The sequence below is a fragment of the Stenella coeruleoalba genome, assembly GCF_951394435.1.
Source record: "Stenella coeruleoalba genome assembly, chromosome: 4".
NCBI classification, from domain to species: Eukaryota; Metazoa; Chordata; class Mammalia; order Artiodactyla; family Delphinidae; genus Stenella; species Stenella coeruleoalba.
In genome coordinates, this window is record NC_137149.1 from 140526485 (window position 1) to 140546541 (window position 20057).

General features: G+C 33.3%; 1 protein-coding gene across 8 annotated transcripts in view; it reads right to left on the reverse strand.

The window, feature by feature from the left end:
• Window positions 1–20057, reverse strand: part of CCSER1 (coiled-coil serine rich protein 1) — a 1247878-nt gene that overhangs the window by 920833 nt on the left and 306988 nt on the right. For all 8 annotated transcript variants that reach the window (XR_013828080.1, XM_079919695.1, XM_079919694.1 and 5 more), the window contains exon 5: window positions 15152–15272. Coding sequence is in view for 7 of the 8 variants with exons in the window: in XM_079919695.1 (XP_079775821.1) it covers window positions 15152–15272 (121 nt within the window). In the remaining variant the exon portion in view is untranslated. The remainder of the gene's footprint in view (window positions 1–15151; window positions 15273–20057) is intronic.

A 20057-nucleotide genomic window follows, 5' to 3' on the forward strand; every position in this document is an offset into this window, starting at 1 on the left:
CCTAAATGTTGTAAAATATAAGGTAAACAAATTATTTTCATGTTGTCTCAGTTTTTAGCCACTTAACATCTTTTCTCACTCCTTCTTATAAAATTTTGGTCTACATATTTACTGGATTCGCATCTAGAGGCCTTTTTCTTACACATACTATCTTTAGATATATGTGAATTTCCTTATTTATAAATGTTGGACTATGGCCATGTATTCTAACCACTCACAATAAATTTCCTTACAAACAGTGGTTCAGGGACAGGGAACATGCTATCTCTGAAGGTCTTTCTCCACTTTTTCTATGTGGAAAATTCTTTTGAACATTTAAGACAGTTAAAATACCACGTCTTATGAGAAGCCTTTCTACTAACCTGCGTTGACCTCTCTACTAAAATCCATATAACACTAGATTAATATTCATTGTTTCAACCATTTATTCCAAACATGCTTATAGCCCCTACTATGAATCTGGTGCTGTGCTAAGGCCCTCCAGTGCAATGGTGAATAAGAGGAAGGTTCCCTGCATTCATCAAATAAAAAATTATTGTGATATAGACTTAAACAAGTATGTAATAGAAAGAAATATTATTTACAAAAAGAGAATGACTGCTGTACACTGAAATTCTGAGGAAAGGGCATCTATATCTACCTAAAGTGACTTTTTTTTTTTTTTAATGAGAAGACCTTCTGGGAATAATCTAAGTAGGACAGTTGAAGACAAAAAAGTTAGTTGCTCTCTTTAAGAAAATAACAGATGAGTGTGTAAGCAGTGCAGCCAACAGCACATATGCAGTCAACTTTTACTTATAATTTCCATGAGGTTTTATTTGAAAGACAATGAAATGATATTAAACTTATTCTACAATTTTTTGACCTAGTAAATATAAACATGATTATTTGGTTTCACATGAATAGTTAGTTTTCAATTGTTATCATTCTGTCAATTTACATGTCTTAGAAGTAACATTTTATACTTCTTTAAATTTCTGCTTTCAGATTAACTTATATGTCTTATTGGTTGGTTTTGAATTATTTTTTTAAATAAGGTAACAGTGCTACACATGAGAAGTGGAAATACTAATCTGTAAGATACTGCACAATAACATTTATAAATTTAAAATACCATCATTATATATATAATTATAATGTCATTTTAATATGAAATTTTTATTGAAATATTTGGTGATGTTTTTATTTTGGGACAGGAGGAAGGATCGATGCTTAATATCTATGAATTTAACAAGCCCTGTAATATCTCTGAACCTTGAAATTGAAACAATGAGTTACATTTGTGCCAAATGAATATCAAATTTACAAAGTATACACACAACTATTTTGAAAAGTGCATTCTTCCTACTGGCACAAAATGATCATAGATATATAAAATATGTACAGCAGAAAAATATAAAATAAGTTCCCTGAAGAAATTTATATTTTAATTTCTATGAGTCTGCAATTTTTTTGTTTTTGTCCTTAAGATCTTTTTTGAGTTGAGTATCTGTCATTTATAATCTAAGTGAGTACTGATTAATAGGAAATACACATAAGCATCTGCCCTCTTGAAACTTAAGTAATTTCTCCCGGCACTGGAGATTATCCACAGTTTTAATAATGGAATAGAGAAGCAGAAAAACTTGAACCAAACATTGTCTTTACTGGTGCAACACAGACCAACCTTTATAAATTGATTCTTCAACTCAATCAAGTTTCTGAAGATGATTGGTTAGAGAGCAGTGTGTTCAATACACTTGGCAATGCATTCAGTTTGCTTTTTAACTTCCGCTTTGCGCTCAGTTCACTCTGTATAGTGCACTGAAGTAGCTACAGATTACTCTCCAGGGACTCCTGGTCATCAAAGAACATTTAAAGCTTTGTCAGCCTTGTTAAGAAGATAAAAACTATAACAGATGTTGTAATATTCTGTTATAATAATCCCAATCTCATCATGGTGGTGGGTGAAATAAATCATTTCCAGTTTCTCTCAGGGAGCTTTAAGTAGCTTCTAATAATTTCTTTTCCCGTCCAGGTCAACTACAGGTATGGGAGAAAATCTGATCAATAATTGGGATAATAGTACAGCAGATTTAACAAGTTATTTTTTTCTTTCTAAGATGAGTAGATAATATTTCTTTGTGGCACATTAATCTTATAACCATAAACCTTACTCAAGTAATCAGTTTTAAATTTAAATGGTAGCCATTTACCATGTAAAAATTTTAAACTGCCAGGTAATTAATGATGTGAAATATATAGAAACTACATTAAATTTAAATCATAAAATAGCTGTCAGCCACCTGCTTCCCATTATATCTTTGACAATATCAATTTTCTGAAAGTAAACTTTCGTTCATTTTAAAAATGCTTTCTAATTTGTCTTAGTCCAATTAAAGGATAAAGCATGTATGTACAGTTCAATATAATGCAATAATTTTGTTTTATTTGTTTAAACAAAAGAGCATTTTCTCTTGAAATGCATTAATTTCAAAATAGAAAATAGAAAAAAAGAGAGATTTACTTCTTTAGCTTTACTATATTATCCAATTCTGAGTGGATGGTCAAGTATGGGATTATTTTCGTAGTTATTTATAATGCAATAGAAATAATATACTTAGTAGAAAAAATTATATAGACATATAATTCTGTGAATCTCCTTGGTCTAATATAGACTTTTGGCATTTACACATTTAATTTAGATGATTATTCAGTCAATCAGCTTGTGATAGGATGGAACAAGAAAATAAGAATATCCTGAAACATGATGTATTTACTAAGGGGGAAAAATGTTTAAATTTTCACCTGGAACGTGACTGGTTTCAGTTCAGAAGATACTGGAGTTTATAGATTGATGTAAACATAATAGAATAGGTTTTAAATGATAAAAATGTTTAAAAATAGAAAATTATTGTAATTTCACCAATATTTAATTCTTACTGTGTGGCGTGTCAAATTTCTGAAATTACATAGCGCATAGAAATGTTAATATAGCAACTAAGAATGTCAGAGTAAGAGATTATGTAACTTAACAAAATATTTATTTTAAATTCTTCATTTTAAAGAGGAGATAAAAATGGGGGGGTGGGGGACAAATATAGCCTTATGGTAAAATAATAACTGGCATGGAATAACTAAACACATAGAAAATACAAAGAAAAATAATTGATATAAAAACATAGCACCCTTTAAAAATCTTTTCTTATAATTTAGTTTTGTTAAAAAGAAAATCAGAATCTTGTTGTAATTGACCATGTTATATCCTAATTGTCTTAAGCTAAATATAACATTTTTAAATCAAAGAAATATATAATATGTTGACTTAGATAACAATAATAATAACAAAATAATGCAATTGATCTTATTTGGAACAGATTCTCTAGATTGGAAGAGATTTTAAAGATCACTGGGGCCTGTTACCTCTATGGCCTAAATCCACCTACATCATTCATACAAAAAATAGTCATATAAAAATTTCAATGACAAGAAGCCTGCTACATTCATTGACTGTTATAAAATCCATTCTTATACCATAATCTATCTTTGTATATATCTTCCTTGTACATCTTCACTATGCCTTTTGGGTCCACACAGAATCATGAACATGACGTTATTTCTGGTCTCAAGTTACAGAGAAAATACTAAGCTTACTTAATTCTGTAAAAGTCATTAAATAACTATTTTCTTTAAAAAGTAAATATGTAAGTTCTTTTACCAATACTTTATTTTGATGCACTGTATTATGATATCTCTGAAAGCATGTGACATTTTAAATGGATATGTTGGTTGGAGAGAACACCTTTTTTTTCCCCACCTTATATTATTTCTCTAAATTGATATATACCTTTTTATTCCTTGACAAAATATGTAACTTTAAGCGGATTGATATGAACTTAATTAAAGTTATATTCCAGGGACTTCCCTAGCAGTCCAGTGGTTAAGACTTCGCCTCCCAATGCAGGGGGTATGGGTTCCACCCCTGGTGGGGGAGCTAAGATCCCACATACCTTGTGACCAAAAAGCCAGAACATAAACAACAGAAGCAATACTATTACAAATTCAATAAAGACTTTAAAAAAAAAAAGCTATATTCTGAAGAAACATAAAAAAGAGAAAATAACAACAGAAGGGTGTTAACAAGTAGCTAATAAAATGAAAGACACTAAGTAGGACAGAAGCATTAAAAAAAGTTTTCTTTTCTTCCTGGTTCATTTGAGGAGAAATATATGCATAAATGAAGAGGCACTGATTGACTGTGATAATCAACACTAAAGAACTTTGTTACTTAAATTATTTTATTTTTTCTGTTGATTTGCAAGTGCTAATCATCTTTTGCATTATTGGTTTATAACGGCATCCATATTTTTTAGGTTGTAAAAATCTATAAAAAGAACTGAATATGAAAAACAAGAATGACTGTCTAGTGTGTCAAGTTGTACATTTAGTAATTAAAGTAACTGAAAAGAAGGTATAATTTATTCTTTTTTAAAAGGGTTATCTTGGACAAATTACTTAATCTACATGTGCCTTGGTTTCCTCAGGTGTAACCTGGGGATAATAATAACACACAACATTGTTGGGAGGATTAAATGACTTAATATTTGTAAAGCTTAGAATAGTGCATGACACTCAGTATGAACTATGTAAGTGCTATTGAATACACCGATATATTATTTTAAACAATGTATTTATAAATTCAACAAAAAATATTCCAGTGCCTGCAATGTATAAAATTTTGTGCTAAGCACAGGAGATTAAAAAACAAACAAAAAATAACTGTATTCAGTGTCTGGTGAGAGCACAGAATACAGGCAATTATATTTTTGTCTAATAAGTACCATAATGGAGGTGTTCAAATATTACAGGAGTGCATGGGAGTGAATTAGTCTAAAAGAGTCTTGATTTTTTTCCAGCAATTGTGCAGATCCTTTAACTCAGACATTTGAGAATATTCATAAATGTTTATTGTAGATTCCTCTAAAAAGCAAAGCAAAGTAGGCTCTTTCACCACGTTTTATAAGATGCTTTCCTAGACTTTTCACTCCTTAGAATGTCTCTTTGAAGTTTGTGCTGCCAGTGTTTGTTTTACAGAGAACTATGGTTTAGAAATACAAACAGTCTTGCCTTGTCCCAGACATGTGAGTCAGGTTTCCAAACTCTTAGTTCACAGATCTTTCTTATAAATCTGTATGATAAAATTACTGCTTGAATTCTACGTGGCATCTTCAAACATCAATTACTCAAATATTTACTATGTTAATACTGGAAGATTAACTGTGGCTATGCATTAATCAAACCTAACTTTATTTTCAATTTGATAGAAGGTTCTACTTTCTAAATTAAAGATGATTTATTTTACCTCAAAAATAAATAAAATCAAACATTTCTCCAGCATTTTTGAGTAGCTACTAGTTATTATTATCCTAAGTATTAGAGAAGATTAAAAAAAGATTTCGTTGTAAAAGAGACTCAAGTCTAGTAGAAGAAAAAACTCTCCTGTAAAAATTAAGCAACCACATATTATGAATCAGTAATCTTAAGGAAATATCTAAAACCATAAATTCCATAGAGCATCAGGTTTTTTTTATATAGACCTCCTCTCCCATCTTCATGACCAACTTCTTCCTCCAAGAGATATCAAGTTATTTTTTATTGTTTTTCTTATTTGTGCCCAGAATTATTCTACCCGTTTTCCATTTATATATTGAATACTTATAGAATACTTAAAACAACCTTACAAAGCAAATGCTGTTGTCCTTATTTTATCAACGAGGATACTTAATTTCAATAAAATTAATAACTTGCCCTGCATCATCTTGCTGTTAAGTAGAGATATGTTAGATTTCAAAGCTTTTGATTTTTTTGTACTAGTCTAGCTCCCCTGAGGGGAAAACCAGGAAATTGATATTGGGTAATATAGTCTTTGTTTACGGTATTATTAAATAATTTTATGTTATTATCTACGTTACAGAATAAATTTAATTGAAATATTTCATTTATCTGAAAACATAATTTTTCCATGGGATGAAGTTAGCAGGGGCAGTTGAAAGTTGGCATCATCCTTTTAATCTGTGCATAAGAGCTACTTTCACTACAATGGTGATGCACCTGCAGTCTTTTTTAGCGATCTGGTAAACTGTATTTATATTACACTATAAAGAGTACAATGGCACTGTGCTGCACTGATGAACTGAAACACTTCAGTCATCAGGCTGTCCCAAATCATCTGAAAAATAGCATTTGTGTGTTCACTGTACAAAGAAGGATTTTCAGATCAGATGCGTATGTTACAATAGGATTTTTTGATTGTCCTGCACAAGGGACCAGATATTATGATTCACTAAGGAGCAGGAAAAAAAAATAACAACACTCAATCAACGGAAGCAGGTTCTCTGGGGATTTTTATTTATTTGGTATTAAAATCCACTGGTTCTTGAGTAACACATGAAGTATGAAAACAATCAACTTTCTTGAGTCTTTTTTTTTTTAATTTAATAAACCAGTGACTGATGCAACATTTTCCAATAAGGTGAATAGGTACTATGAAACACAGAAGGATCCTCTTATAAGAGCCTCACAGTGAATGTACTCCTGCCACCAGGATGAAAGGTAGAGGGGAGAGGTTCTTAGTTGGTAGAAGAGTTTTAAGGAAACTGTGCTTGGCTCTAGGGCCTAGTAATGGGCACAAAAGTGGTCTCTTCAGAGGTCTCTTCCTGGGCCACTCTCCTGCAGTTCTCTTATTGAGAGGGGATGGGTATCCTTCGCCTCTATCTCCTGGGTTTTCTTGTCCCTCCAAATAGTTTACAAAAAACTCTGTGGTCTCCCTGACCAGCTCTGAGAGTTCAAGATGCTACTGCTTTCAGGGTTGGCCAACCCATCTTCACTCTCCAGATTTTCTGGGCGGATGTCAGAGTCTAGTTTGTGTTCTGCTTCAGTTTTCTCAGGCATAAATCAGCATCTGTCTTTTGTGTTTCCAATTGCAGAAAACACATTTGAAACTCTGAATGAGTCTCTTGAAGACCCTTCACTAGACTTGGGATAAGAAAGTTACTCCTCTCAAGTCCAACTTCTCCTAAAGCTGTGGAGGAGACTCAAATTTAGGCCACAGCTCTCTCCACAGAAATCTCTCCATTTATCTCCTCTGACAGCCCTCTCTACTGTTGAATTGATCAAAATCACAAAACAGGTATCGTTTCTTTTGAAAACCTGCATGGGAAGAAGGCTGTTTCATATTCATAATAGTGTCCTGATATTTACCATGTTTATGCCCCAGTTTCTTTGTTAAATGAAAATTATGTTTATCAGAAGTCACAACGTATTAAAAAAACATCCCACCAACTGGAAAAGAGATCTGCAATGCACATAGCAATCCAAGTTTGGAAATCTGAATATACAAAGAACTTCTCCAAGTAAATATGAAAGAAAGACAAATTCCCCAGTAAAGAAATGGACAAGAGATACAGATAGGCAATTTCTGGAACAGGAAACACAAATGTCTAATAAGCACTTGCAAAGATGCTCAAGATCACTAGAGAGAAGTCAATGTAAGTCAAAACCGCAATGAGATGCTGGTCTACACCCATAAGGCTGGCGAAAGTGTGAAACTTTACGAGGCTAAGTGTGGACAAAGGTGTGGACGATGAGGACTCCTGGAGAATGGTTTAGTACTGTTTGCTGAAGTGAGAAAGGTACGTGCCTTACAACTCTGCCATCCATTTCCAGCTGCAGGAGCCCATGAATGTTCATAGCAGAGCTGTCTGTAAAGTAAACATTGCAAGCCATGTACACATCCATTCACAGGAAATTGGATAAACACATTTTGATACATTTATATAATGGAATATTATACAGCAACAAAAATAACTAAACTAGAGCTATAAGTTAAACATTTACCAGCACACTCTTGGGTGGTAGTTGTGCCTCCTGGATCCCTATGGCTTCTGTGGGGGAAAAAGGAGCTAACTGTCCATGACTAGACCCAGGACAAGAACCAGGACCTCTGTGGGGATGACCTAGGGAGGTAGATATAAGCTGAAAATGAAGAGGAGTTTCCCAACAGGCAAGGCTGGACAAGGACAGAAGAAGCTGCCCTCCAAGGGCAGGTCACTGGAGGTATGTGAGCAGGGGTTGGGCAACAGTTTCATGGGCAGTGTATCAATCACTGAAAATCAGTAAGTAGTGTAAGGGTGGGGTGGGATTAAGCTGGTTAAGACACTTCTTCCACACCCAGAGGCCCTGTGGTTCTGTGATTCAGTGAGTTTGCAAGGCAAGGTCAAAGAGGACAGGACTGAACTACTAACCAAACTCTGACACATCCATGTGATGAAACACTGCTCACTAAAAAACAGGTATGGACCATGGCACATGCAACAATATGGATAAATCTCAAAAACATGCTGAGTGAAAGATGCCTGGCACAAGAGGACACAAACTATGTGATTCCATTTATGTCATGTCTCAGTTTCTGACTTTTTTTTTTAAATGGGAGAGTTTTAAGACACCAAGTCATTGATGGTAAATAAAGGATACAGATCAAATATAGGAGGAAATTTATTGTTAAGAATCATAAGAATTTACATAAGGTCCTACATGAAATTTACCTACATTTATATGCATTTTCAGTGAGACTCAATGGTAACAATTCAAGAAGGAATTTTGTGCAAAACGCATTTTCGTATGTTTCCCACTTACATAATTCCATTGATAATACCCAATATAAATTAAAAGAATATCAGAACTCCCCCTTGGCTAAATTATTACTAATTCAAAATAACATGCTAGGATTATCACAATAATATATTATCTTATCATAATTACAGTGAGTAGTTTCTTCTTTATCCTTGGTAAGGGCTTGCTATTATAAGTTTTAGTTTAATAACTATAATTTGCCTAGGTTCTGAAAAATATATTGACTGAGTTCACTTTTCACATTTCATCATCTCCAATGGCAGCACCCTAGTCCAAGCTACTGTCCGCAATCACCTAAATGATCTCACTGTAGACACTCAACCTGTCCCCCATTTAGGGTGTGCTGGTAAATAGCTAACAACGAGTACTCTGGGAGAGGGAAAAGCCCTGATTTATAGCATTTGCCAATTACTGTGGTGTAAATATGCTCACCACGGCTGAGTGAAAGTTTCCAACATGAGATCACTGAACCTGGAGTTGGAAAGAAATGGTAACAATTTGGTTCTCCCAAGCTAGCTCCATCATACCAATGCCCCCACCAAACCCAATTTGCTCTTTATAAGGAACCAGGACAAAGTTTTCTAAAGAGAAATCTGATTTTGTTACCTGGGCCCTGATTAAAAACATGTTTTTGGCTCCCTTTTACTCCCATCAGCTTTCATTTCTCCGTGCTCCCAGCCATCACAGGATATTTCAACAAGCCCTTCTCTCTGCTGCTAAGTTCCTCCTTTGCATTTTCACTTAGTTAACTAATATCCTCCATATCTTAGCTCAAGTGTCACTTCCTCAGGGAAGTTTTCCCTGATTCTCTTGGCCATGTTAAAGCCCCTTACTATAAGCCCTTATAACATGATATACATATACCTCTATATTATAGCCATTGTCACTTCCACAATCTTGCATTGCTGCAATTAATCAATCAATGTGTGTCTTGACTTGACTACACTCTAAGTTTCATGAGAGACAGCACCTGCTTTTCAACTCAAAATGCCCAGCCCTGAGCACAGTGCCAAGAACAAAGCAAATACTCAAGAACTATCTATTGTTTATGGATTAAATTAATGAATACATGTCTATTTAAAAGGATAAATGAATATGTTCTCCTGAAATTTGTAAAGGAGAGTTGGAAACTAGCTGATAATAGAATCATTTGATGTGTCCAGTACAACTAGAGTTTGTGTAACAACTTTATAGCTGACATTAGAGAGTACTTAAACTTTTCCAATTTTAATATACATACATTATTCATTTATTATAAAACTAAATAAAAAGAGCTGATAGAACTTTAAACTTATATTCTTAAGCATTCCCTAAGACTAAAATAGGTTAGTTTTAGCCATTCTTTAAAAATAAGACATTCTAAACTGAACGATAGCATCCATCACCTTTCAGAAGCAGCTCCATGAACCTTCCTCAGGTCAATCACATGAATCACTACATGGAGGCCTTGAAACTTGGACTGAATGACAAAATGTTTAGGTGATGCTTCATTTCCATAAAATGAAACAATAGGTCACATTATCAGGAAGTTTAGATCTCTCTCTATATAATAAAAACACAGAAATGGACAAAGAAGTAACAGAATAGGGCTTCCCTTGTGGCACAGTGGTTGAGAGTCTGCCTGCTGATGCAGGGGACACGGGTTCATGCCCCAGTCCGGGAAGATCCCACATGCCGCGGAGCGGCTGGGCCCGTGAGCCATGGCTGCTGAGCCTGCACGTCCGGAGCCTGTGCTCCGCAACGGGAGAGGCCACAACAGTGAGAGGCCCGCGTACCGCAAAAAAAAAAAAAAAAAAAAAAAGAAGTAACAGAATAATTTCTCTTTCCCTTTCACCTCTATATTTCCAAATTTATAATTGTCCATAAAATCCCTTCATTTCAGATATTGAGCCATGGTATGTACAAACAGAGTGTATGCATTTCAAAAACATATTTCTACAAAAAGCACAAAATAAAATCCATAACCAAGCGTGGAAGCAGTATTCTTTCATTCTCTTCAAATTTTGAATTGTATGTACATTTCATGAGGTGCTCATTTGCTCACATCTGTGATTTGAGAAATGTTTAGGTTTGAGTAACATGCTAAGTGTGACTGGATATATGGACATACATTTTTAAAATTAGGATTTTTTTTAATTTATAAAGCTTCATACTCAAAGCTTTGATCACAACATTCTATGCTTATGGTCAAATATTTGGAAATTGTGTAATTTTATTGGATCACAGGGATTTTTTCTATTTTTCCAGCAAATTTATCCTTTCCATGGTATTCTGAGCTACCTGTTAGACTAGACTGAAAAGTAAAGTAAAATCCACACCTTCGTTTTCTGAATTAAGGGGAACTTTAGATATGAAAATGAGAGACAAGCTCTGACTCTCTCCCACTGTAAAGCTCAGAATGTAGCTTTCCTTCTAGAAGATTTAGGTATTTCCTCCCTATCATTTGCTATGCTGAAAAATTTATACTTCATCCCTAATAGGAATTCATAATTGCTATTTTCTTCTTATTACAATAAATATATCTAAAATTGATAAATACATGAGAATATTTAAAAATAAATTGTCGAATATAGAATATTTATTAAGCACCAGAATATGACTAAAAGTTGGTAAGATAGTATAAGTATTTCAGTCATAAAATGTTTCTTACACTCTAAAATGATATACCAATACAATGGTATATTTAAGACCAATATTCTGGGTTTACTTTCATAAATTTATACTCATATATTAATAAACCTGGCTTAACTTTAAACAATCATATGCTTGGCAAAAATCTACTCCTTACATTGGAGAAAAAGCACCTCTTGCTTTTATACTGTGATTTACCTTTTTAAGTGCATGTTTTACCTCTTCACCTATACAACAGCATCAAAATACATTATCTTACATATTCTTTTGTATGTACAATCTTATGTATTCTAAAGCCCATATACTAAGATTATTGTAGTTCCTCCTAGCAAGAGATTTGATGAGTTCTAAACTACATGGACTCTGTGAGTCCTATGTTTCAAAGACTCAATTGTTTATGAATTCATCACGTGAAGTGTGTAAAATTTGAGATAAAAATTTACTTAAAGAAATAATTCTATCCTGAATTTAAAGGGAATATTAAGTATCCAAAGACAATGTCTCAACATATAGCATTCTAATATCTTAGTATTATATTGGTGGGTTATTAATTTTCCTAATGAGAAATCCAAAATACACAAAACGAATACTACATAGGGCTTTAGGAACTCCAACTATAAAAATGTGACATGTTTATTTACCTAATATATATGTTGTAAAAAATTACAAAAATTTTATATTCTTGCCTTCATATTTTGTTTTAGGCATTGCACTGTAAGATAGATAAAGTAACTCGCACATTAAAAAGAAACAAACTATGGGTAAGAAAGCATCAAAAACTAGCCCAAGGCCTGAATTCCTAACCATCAAGTAATACTGCCTCTCAATAGCACAGCTGGATCAAATAATATGAAATAAAATTAAATAGGTGAGAAGTCATTTAAAACAAGAAATGAAGATACACATGATTGCATTTTAATGTAGTATTTCAAAGTCCATAGTTTCAACATAATAAAGAATTCTGACTCTTAAAACTAACGGTGCTAATATTACTACCTATATTGAGTATCCATTGTTTTGACTTCCAAGCATCATACCTGCCTTCTTTTTCCAACATCACCCATATTTCGAGTGTAGACTCACCTTTTTCCTCTCATCTCCACCCTCTGCTCCAGAGTTTGTCAAGTAACCTGGTTCTAGCCAATCAATCATCAAATATCCTAGATACAGTGATTGCTTCAGCATAGTCATGTCAAACAAGCTAAGCTGGTCAAAGCCAATGACGCTCAAATATGGGGCTCTTTTTGTTTTGATTAAAGGGAACGAGAAACCATTTCTTTCCCCTGGATTTGCTGAAAAGATAAAAACCATCTCAGTACCTGCTGAAGGCAGTAATGTCACTAGAGGAACCGCTCTGAAAATGGAAACTACAGACCAGAAAGCAGAGCAAAGAGATGCAGATGGAGAAAATGACCCTCCTTGACATTGTCTGAGTACCAGACTCAACCATACTTGAGGAAATTTCTACCTCTATACTTTCAATTACATGAGCCAATAACAACCATCACCCTTCATTTTTCTGAAATCAATTTACATCAGGGCTTCTCTCATTGGCAAACAAGAGTTTTGAATTAATCACTACATCTGAATTGTGTTCTTGCCATATAGTCATAGTCATTTAATTCTCAAAACAGCAGTGTGAGGTATGGAGGGCATATGTAATCTCCATTTGATAGATGACCACTATTTGAATGGCTTTATTAAGATCTCATTGAATATACATGTTAGAAAAAGTTTTAAAATATAAGAAGTGTATACCTTCCTGGTCAGCTCAAATGGTAAGAAAAATATAACAGAGACGTTAATCAAGTAATCAATAACTAATTGAATGTGAGATGTGAGGAAAAAACATATCAAGATTTTAAGAAAAGAAAAATAATGGTCGCTTTACATAAATATGGAAATCAGAAGGAATGAAAAGCTTGAGGGGGCTAGAAGGGTCATTAATTTGGTTTAAACATACTTAGTAAACAATTCTGGTAGGACACCTAGTTAGACAATTCCGGTCAAGAACTTTATATATTAGACTTGCATTAAGAAGAGCCTTCAGGAGAAGAATATATATCTGTGAATCAGCAGTAATCTTGGTAGTTGAAGCTATGGAAGGGGCAACACAACATAACGAACACTTTTATGGATTTTTAGATTTCCGGTCCTTTAACAATATCACTTCACATAACACTAACAATGACCCTGTAAAGATGGTGATAGCACCCCATTTTTTCTGACAGATGTAGAAAAAAAAAAAGACAAAGAGGTTAAGTAAAATGTCTCCAATTTCCACCTAATATGTAGAAAAGTTAAGATTTTAACCAAGATCTCTCTGACTCAGAAAAACAAAAACAATAACAAAACCTATAGAAGTGAACGAATGATCCTATTGAGGGAGAGTGTTTAAATGAGAAAGTAGATTCAGAGAATACAGAGGAGTATCAGAGTGAATGTACGGTAACAGGAAGAAGAAGAACAGCCAGTTAACAAATGCTGTCTGCTTCAATCTATACCTCAGAATAAAGAAGAATGAATATTTATGAAGTATCTAAGACTGGAAAAAAGACATTTTATGTAAACAAATAATACTATTTGCCAGTTTTGAATACAGTCACTGAAAGATAATTAAGAGAATTTAAGATCCAATTTACAAATATAAACATACATACATTGCAAAAAATGCATTTGAGTTTTCTAATATAATTCAATTGGCACATATGAGAAGTAATTTTCTTCCTAGTAGACAAAAAAGGCTTTTGGAACCAAAAAACTAGACTATATTAAGAGTAGTTGAATTGTTTTCACTTTTAGCTTGTATTAAAACTGAATTACAATCATTACTTTCTGAATTGGTTAGTATTTCTTTCCTCTATGATGAGAATATTAATACTATCTTCATGCCATCAAATACACACATTGCTCTATTTGACTTTGACATTACCGAATGTAACATTAAGGGATTTTCTTATTAATTTTCACAAAGAGTATCAGACACTATCATGCTCCAGGAAACTCAGCCTTAGCAGCTTATCCAGTAGAAAGACATCAAGAAACAAGTATGATACAGTTAATCTAATGGGGGAAAATAGTAGGTACTACAAAGTAACTCCTACTGAAGCCAGCAATCCTTGGCAACACCATACATCTCCTAGTCTCCTACCCAAGACCTTAAAGCAAGCATGACACTATTTTGACTGGAAAATCATCAGTAGGTTTTCCCTTTTAATTTACTTAATACATAACTAGAAATAATCCTAGCTTATTTGATATTTTAAGTCCATGTACCTTACATTTGCTATTATGAATTTAATTATTTGGCCATTATAAGAAAAAATCTATTATTTATTCAATATAAGATCAAATTTAAATTTAAATGAAGCTTGATCTGTTTAAATGGAAAAAAATATGGAAACATTAAATAGTATAAAGTTAAAAATAACTTTCATTCCTTATAAAGTACAAACCAACTTAAGGCTAAGAAATTTATATTTAAAAGTGATATTTTAGACCATTAAAGACTACAATTATAAAATAAGGAATCCAAGAACAGTACATCCATAATCACAGTGTTAAGGAAATGAAGTGCTTCAGTCTTCTTACTCACATCACTGAGATGAAGTAACAAAATGAAACGTGAAAGGCATATAGTTCAAACACACTACATCAGAAGACAGAAGTTATTCATTGAGGCGTTATTAGGATAAGTTGATTTTTTAAAATGTGCAAAATTTATTTCTGTTCTCTCAATATACTAATATTAATACATTCATTATAAAGCACAATTTTTGAGTGATCAAATTCTGATCAGTTATCTAACTAGTAAGTTTTACAAAACTGAAAAATCAAATGAACAACTTACTGTTTCGAAGGCTCAGGAAATTTTAGTTCTTCTCTTTTCTTCATCTCTATTGTTGGGTCCATAGGAGTGAGAACTACAGCAGCACATGAGACCACAGAGTGGTATGAATCCTCCCGGCAAACTGTTTTATTAGAAATAATAATTGTAAATGTCACAATTATTTCTTGACTGTTCTCTCTTTTTCTCTTCTTTATTTTCAGTCAAATGAAAGATAATTCAACTAAAACATTAATTGCCATTAAATTATCTTTAATTATCATTTTCTATTCTGTCTTTACACTCACTAGCTGTATGACCTTAGGCACCTTTTGCTTTCTTTTTTAAGCCACACAGTGGAAAAGGTGTTGCCCACACTTTATAATCCTTCATTTAAAAAAAGCTTTTCATTGAAGAATAAGAAGTGCACTAATTATACACAATCTCCACAAATCACTACACAAATAAGAGATGTTCATCATGACCAGTGACACACACATTGCTTCTTTCAAAGTCTGTCAAGGATTTGTCACTACGCATCTGTACTCAGTTTTAGCAAAGACATCAAAGTGTATAGCTGCATTGCTTCCTTCTCTCCCAGTGTTAAACCCATGTGACATTTTTAAAAAATCGATAATCTAATGAAGGAATTTGCCAAAAGAAATGAAAGTGCAGCAAAGAAATAAAAACTGATAGTACTGGAAGTGATATTTGAATTGATTATTAATGAACTACAAATAATCACTGATCTAAGTACTCATTTCAAGAACCATGACTGGGACAACTATCTAGAAAGAGGCAAATACTCAAGATGACAGCACACGTTAGTGAAAGACAGTACAAAAAATACAATAGGACCATGCAAGTCACTGAGAAGTGTGGGTCCATGATCTCAAAGAGAAAGAGGTGTAAGAAATGATCCCAACGTTCTTCCATTTTCCCCTAAAAGTATCTGCTGAATTATTAATCTGCTTAGCGTGAGAGTCTCAGACAAAAAGGATGACCACTAAAAGCAGAGCTGAATTTAAAACAATCTTGCGTCACTCAAGAGGCAAAGATTACTGCGCAGTATGTGTCAAAGAGGTGGAGCAGTGGGTTCCTCATCATCTCTCCAATGCCATCAAACAGATTTTTTTAAAATTTAATTTTCTCTACTTATTCTTGGCATGAGCTTTGAGTCTAAAACAAACAAATCCTTCATAGCTGGGAGAAGAAAACTATTATATTTTAAATTTCCACTGTTGCCTTAAACACTGCTTATGATGAAACAGACTAAGAATAAGAATTACTGATTCATTTCTCAGGGACAGTGTTCACTTATTCAATAAATATTGAGTGAACTAACTGGTATGTTCCAAGAAATATGCTTAATGGTAGGATTCTCCTGTGGACAAGAAAGAAATGTCTTCCCTTGCCCCAAGTTTTAATGAAGTTTTAATTTCTTCTAGAGATATTTCTCAAATATTAGGGCAAAAAACTTCTGACCAGATGAAAACATTTACCTAGATCTCTATGACAGAAAATAGAGCTAAGTCGTTTTTTTTTTTTAAAAGAAAAGAGAGAATGAACAGGGAAAATGCTCTAAGTAAACAATATTTTTTTTCAAAAATAGGGATCATTTGTTTACTTAAGGTAATATGAGTATTAATACTTAATTTTTATGATGCAGAGGTTGAAACAATTGACATTGAATCCAAAGGTACTGCAGCTAAAAAAAATCAATGACTAAGTCAATTAGAAAGTAAGCCCCTTTAATTTTTACATGATGAAAGTGACAATTAATGGACCTGTCTAAAGGTGGATGGTTGGGAGCTCCATGTAAATGACTGAGTTTTTATATTAAGCTGAAATTAAATCACACTCAAGTTTTAATATCTTTAAATTGTATTTATCACAAAATATAAGAATTAGTATAATAAATGTAAGTTAGGCAAATAAGTAATAGAGAATTTATAACTTCAAAAGAAGTGAATGGTATAATAAAAGGGAAGTACAGATTTTTCAAAACAAAGAATATGCCTAGGCTGTCCTTCCTGAGGCAGAAAGAAAAAAAGAAATAAAAGAAACCTTAGCAATATGTCACTGAGAAGAGAAAGGATTTCTGACGGTCAAAAGAGTAACGGGTATTCATGTGATCACTATATTCTGATATATCAAAAGTTGTTCTTCCAAACCATGGTCCACATTTAAAAAGTAAATCATAACCTTACATCACAGTGGCCATGACGTGAACTACTCTGTAGAGTAACCTGGTTATCATAGGAGTTGTTGAATATTATCATATTTTACCATGCCATGAATGCATAGATTACTTTTGAAGAATCATAGGAATATTACTAACTAAAGGGGAAAACACTGTATTTGCCATTAAAAGAAACCTTTATGATACAGATTAAAAGGAAATTTCAAGTTTGAAAAAGACCTCCAAAGTTAGTGGATTTTAAACATTTGCTTTTTAGGAAAAGATCATAAACTTTTGTTGCCCTAGAGCATTTTACAAAAGGATATGGATGTCAGTGAGAAAGAAGACAGTCTATATATCAAAATGATATTTATTTAATCTCCCTGATAAAACGCCTTACAAATTTCTATTTAAGCAGGGAGAAATTTAAATATTTCTGATACAAATACTGAATTATTGCTAGACTCTGAAAGGAAATTACACTATAAGATCAATGAAAGTAAAATGCGAGTCATAATTGTTAGCCAACATAAGTCTCTACCTTACAATTTCGCTAATAAGGCAATGAGTACATTTTTTTAAAAAATAAATTTATTTATTTATTTATTTAATTTTGGCTGTGTTGGGTCTTTGTTTCTGTGCGAGGGCTTTCTCTAGTTGTGGCGAGCGGGTGCCACTCTACACCGCGGTGCGCGGGCCTCTCACTGTTGTGGCCTCTCGTTGCGGAGCACAGGCTCCAAACGCGCAGGCTCAGTAATTATGGCTCACGGGCCTAGTTGCTCCGTGGCATGCGGGATCTTCCCAGACCAGGGCTCGAACCCGTGTCCCCTGCATTGGCAGGCAGATTCTCAACCACTGCGCCACCAGGGAAGCCCCAATGAGTACATTTTTAACCATGTTAGAGATACAAGAAGAAAACAATACACAATTTTTATGGAATAGTATTGTTCATGTTTTTTCACATTTGTAGGATTAAGTAGACAAATTTTTACAAAAAGTATTGGAGTAAGATAAGTTAATATGGTTTGCTAATTATGTTGAACTTTATGAAATAAGCCCAATTTTTCTCATAATTGAGAAAAATTGCTTATATACTACACCATTTTAAAGGTAAACATATAAAAATTACTACAGGAGTTAAAGTTTGGGTTATTCAACAGCAGGTGATTTCATTTTCTTCTTTATAGTCTTTAGTGTTTTCCAAATTTCCTTTTCTTACTTTTATAAACAGGAATAATAAAACATGCGTTAAAATAGTCATGAGAACAGAGTAGATGAACAGATGTGTGAAATACTGATTTTGGCCTAAAAACAGTATAACTTCTTGAAACTCCTTCAGGAAGACTATTTTTCTAATTTAGCCAGATTAAATTTAATCTCATTTTCTGAATATTTTCTCCTTCTTCCTCCTTCTCCCCCCACAAAAGATCACTTTTTCAGAAGACATTGTAAATGACTAGACTAGTTGATCATTCTAAAACTATTAAAAGGACAATACTTATTTCATAGATTCCCCTCAAATCCATCTATTACCATACAACCAGGGGCTTTTGATTTGGGATTGAATCATGGTGGCATGCTTAGGGACTGTGAAAATTGTAGGAACCCTGGCCTGAGGCAAGGATGACTTCTGTACTTTCCAAATTACATCAAGTATAAACGGTTCACCATTCATAAGATTCAACTCTTATGATGGGAAAAATTGGCTTTAGGCGAAAGCAGAAAATGAAACAAACAGGAACTCCCAACTTTTAATTACTCACATTATTTAATTGTACTTATAAAGTTAGCTTTAAAAATGTATGAAAAGTTTATTAACTTCTAAATTTTAAAAAGAAACAGCAGATAATTATTTCATAATGTAACTTAAAAAGCATGAGCCAGTGTCAAGGCACTGCATAATCAAGTAGGTTTCCAGCATCCATGAGTTGAAAAAAATCAATACCTTTTCCACTATTGCTTCCAACCAAAGATGCAAATAATAATTTGAGGCACTAACCTACAAATTTATATGCTAAATTTGCTCTTCTGTGAAAAGAACTGTTGTTGTAAACGTACTTCATGAAGTGCAGACAATTCCATCACAGGCTTCTAATACTAGGAATGTCAGAGGACAGCTGACTGAAAAATTAAAGTCCCCGTTTCTTTCTAGACAGATAGAGCCTTTTTGCCAAGATTGGGGTCACTAATCGGGGCATTCTGAGAAGGTTGCATGTAGAATTGCACGTAGGACTACATCCAGAGGAAGTCAGTTGTCAGCAACCATAAGTTACTATGAAAAGAATGATTCCAACATGATAAACTGACAATTGACTCTGAGATTATACAAGTAGGGTTTTAAAATGAAGGAAAATGCTTGAGAGTCACAAGAATTACTATCCTAAGTTTTTTTTCTAAGCACTGCTGTCACTTATTTCTAGGTAGAGCATATGAACACTAAAAATGATCAAACCTACTGGATCCCTAAGTCCAAAATCTGTAAAGCTTGGGACAGAGTAGAAATCATTTCTAGGTTTAACACTGAGTAGTCTGACTTTGCCATGTAACCTTTTATTATACCACAAAGAATATGCTATTACATGAAATGACTCTCCAATATTACAAAATGTTTCTCTCACACTCATAATAAACTGAGATGCAAAACCTGAACATTGAAATTTTAAGTTGCTCTTTCTCTCCAGTTTTATATATCAAAACTATTTCATTTAATTACTGAACTTCTATCTTCATTCAGTCTTTTAATTTATA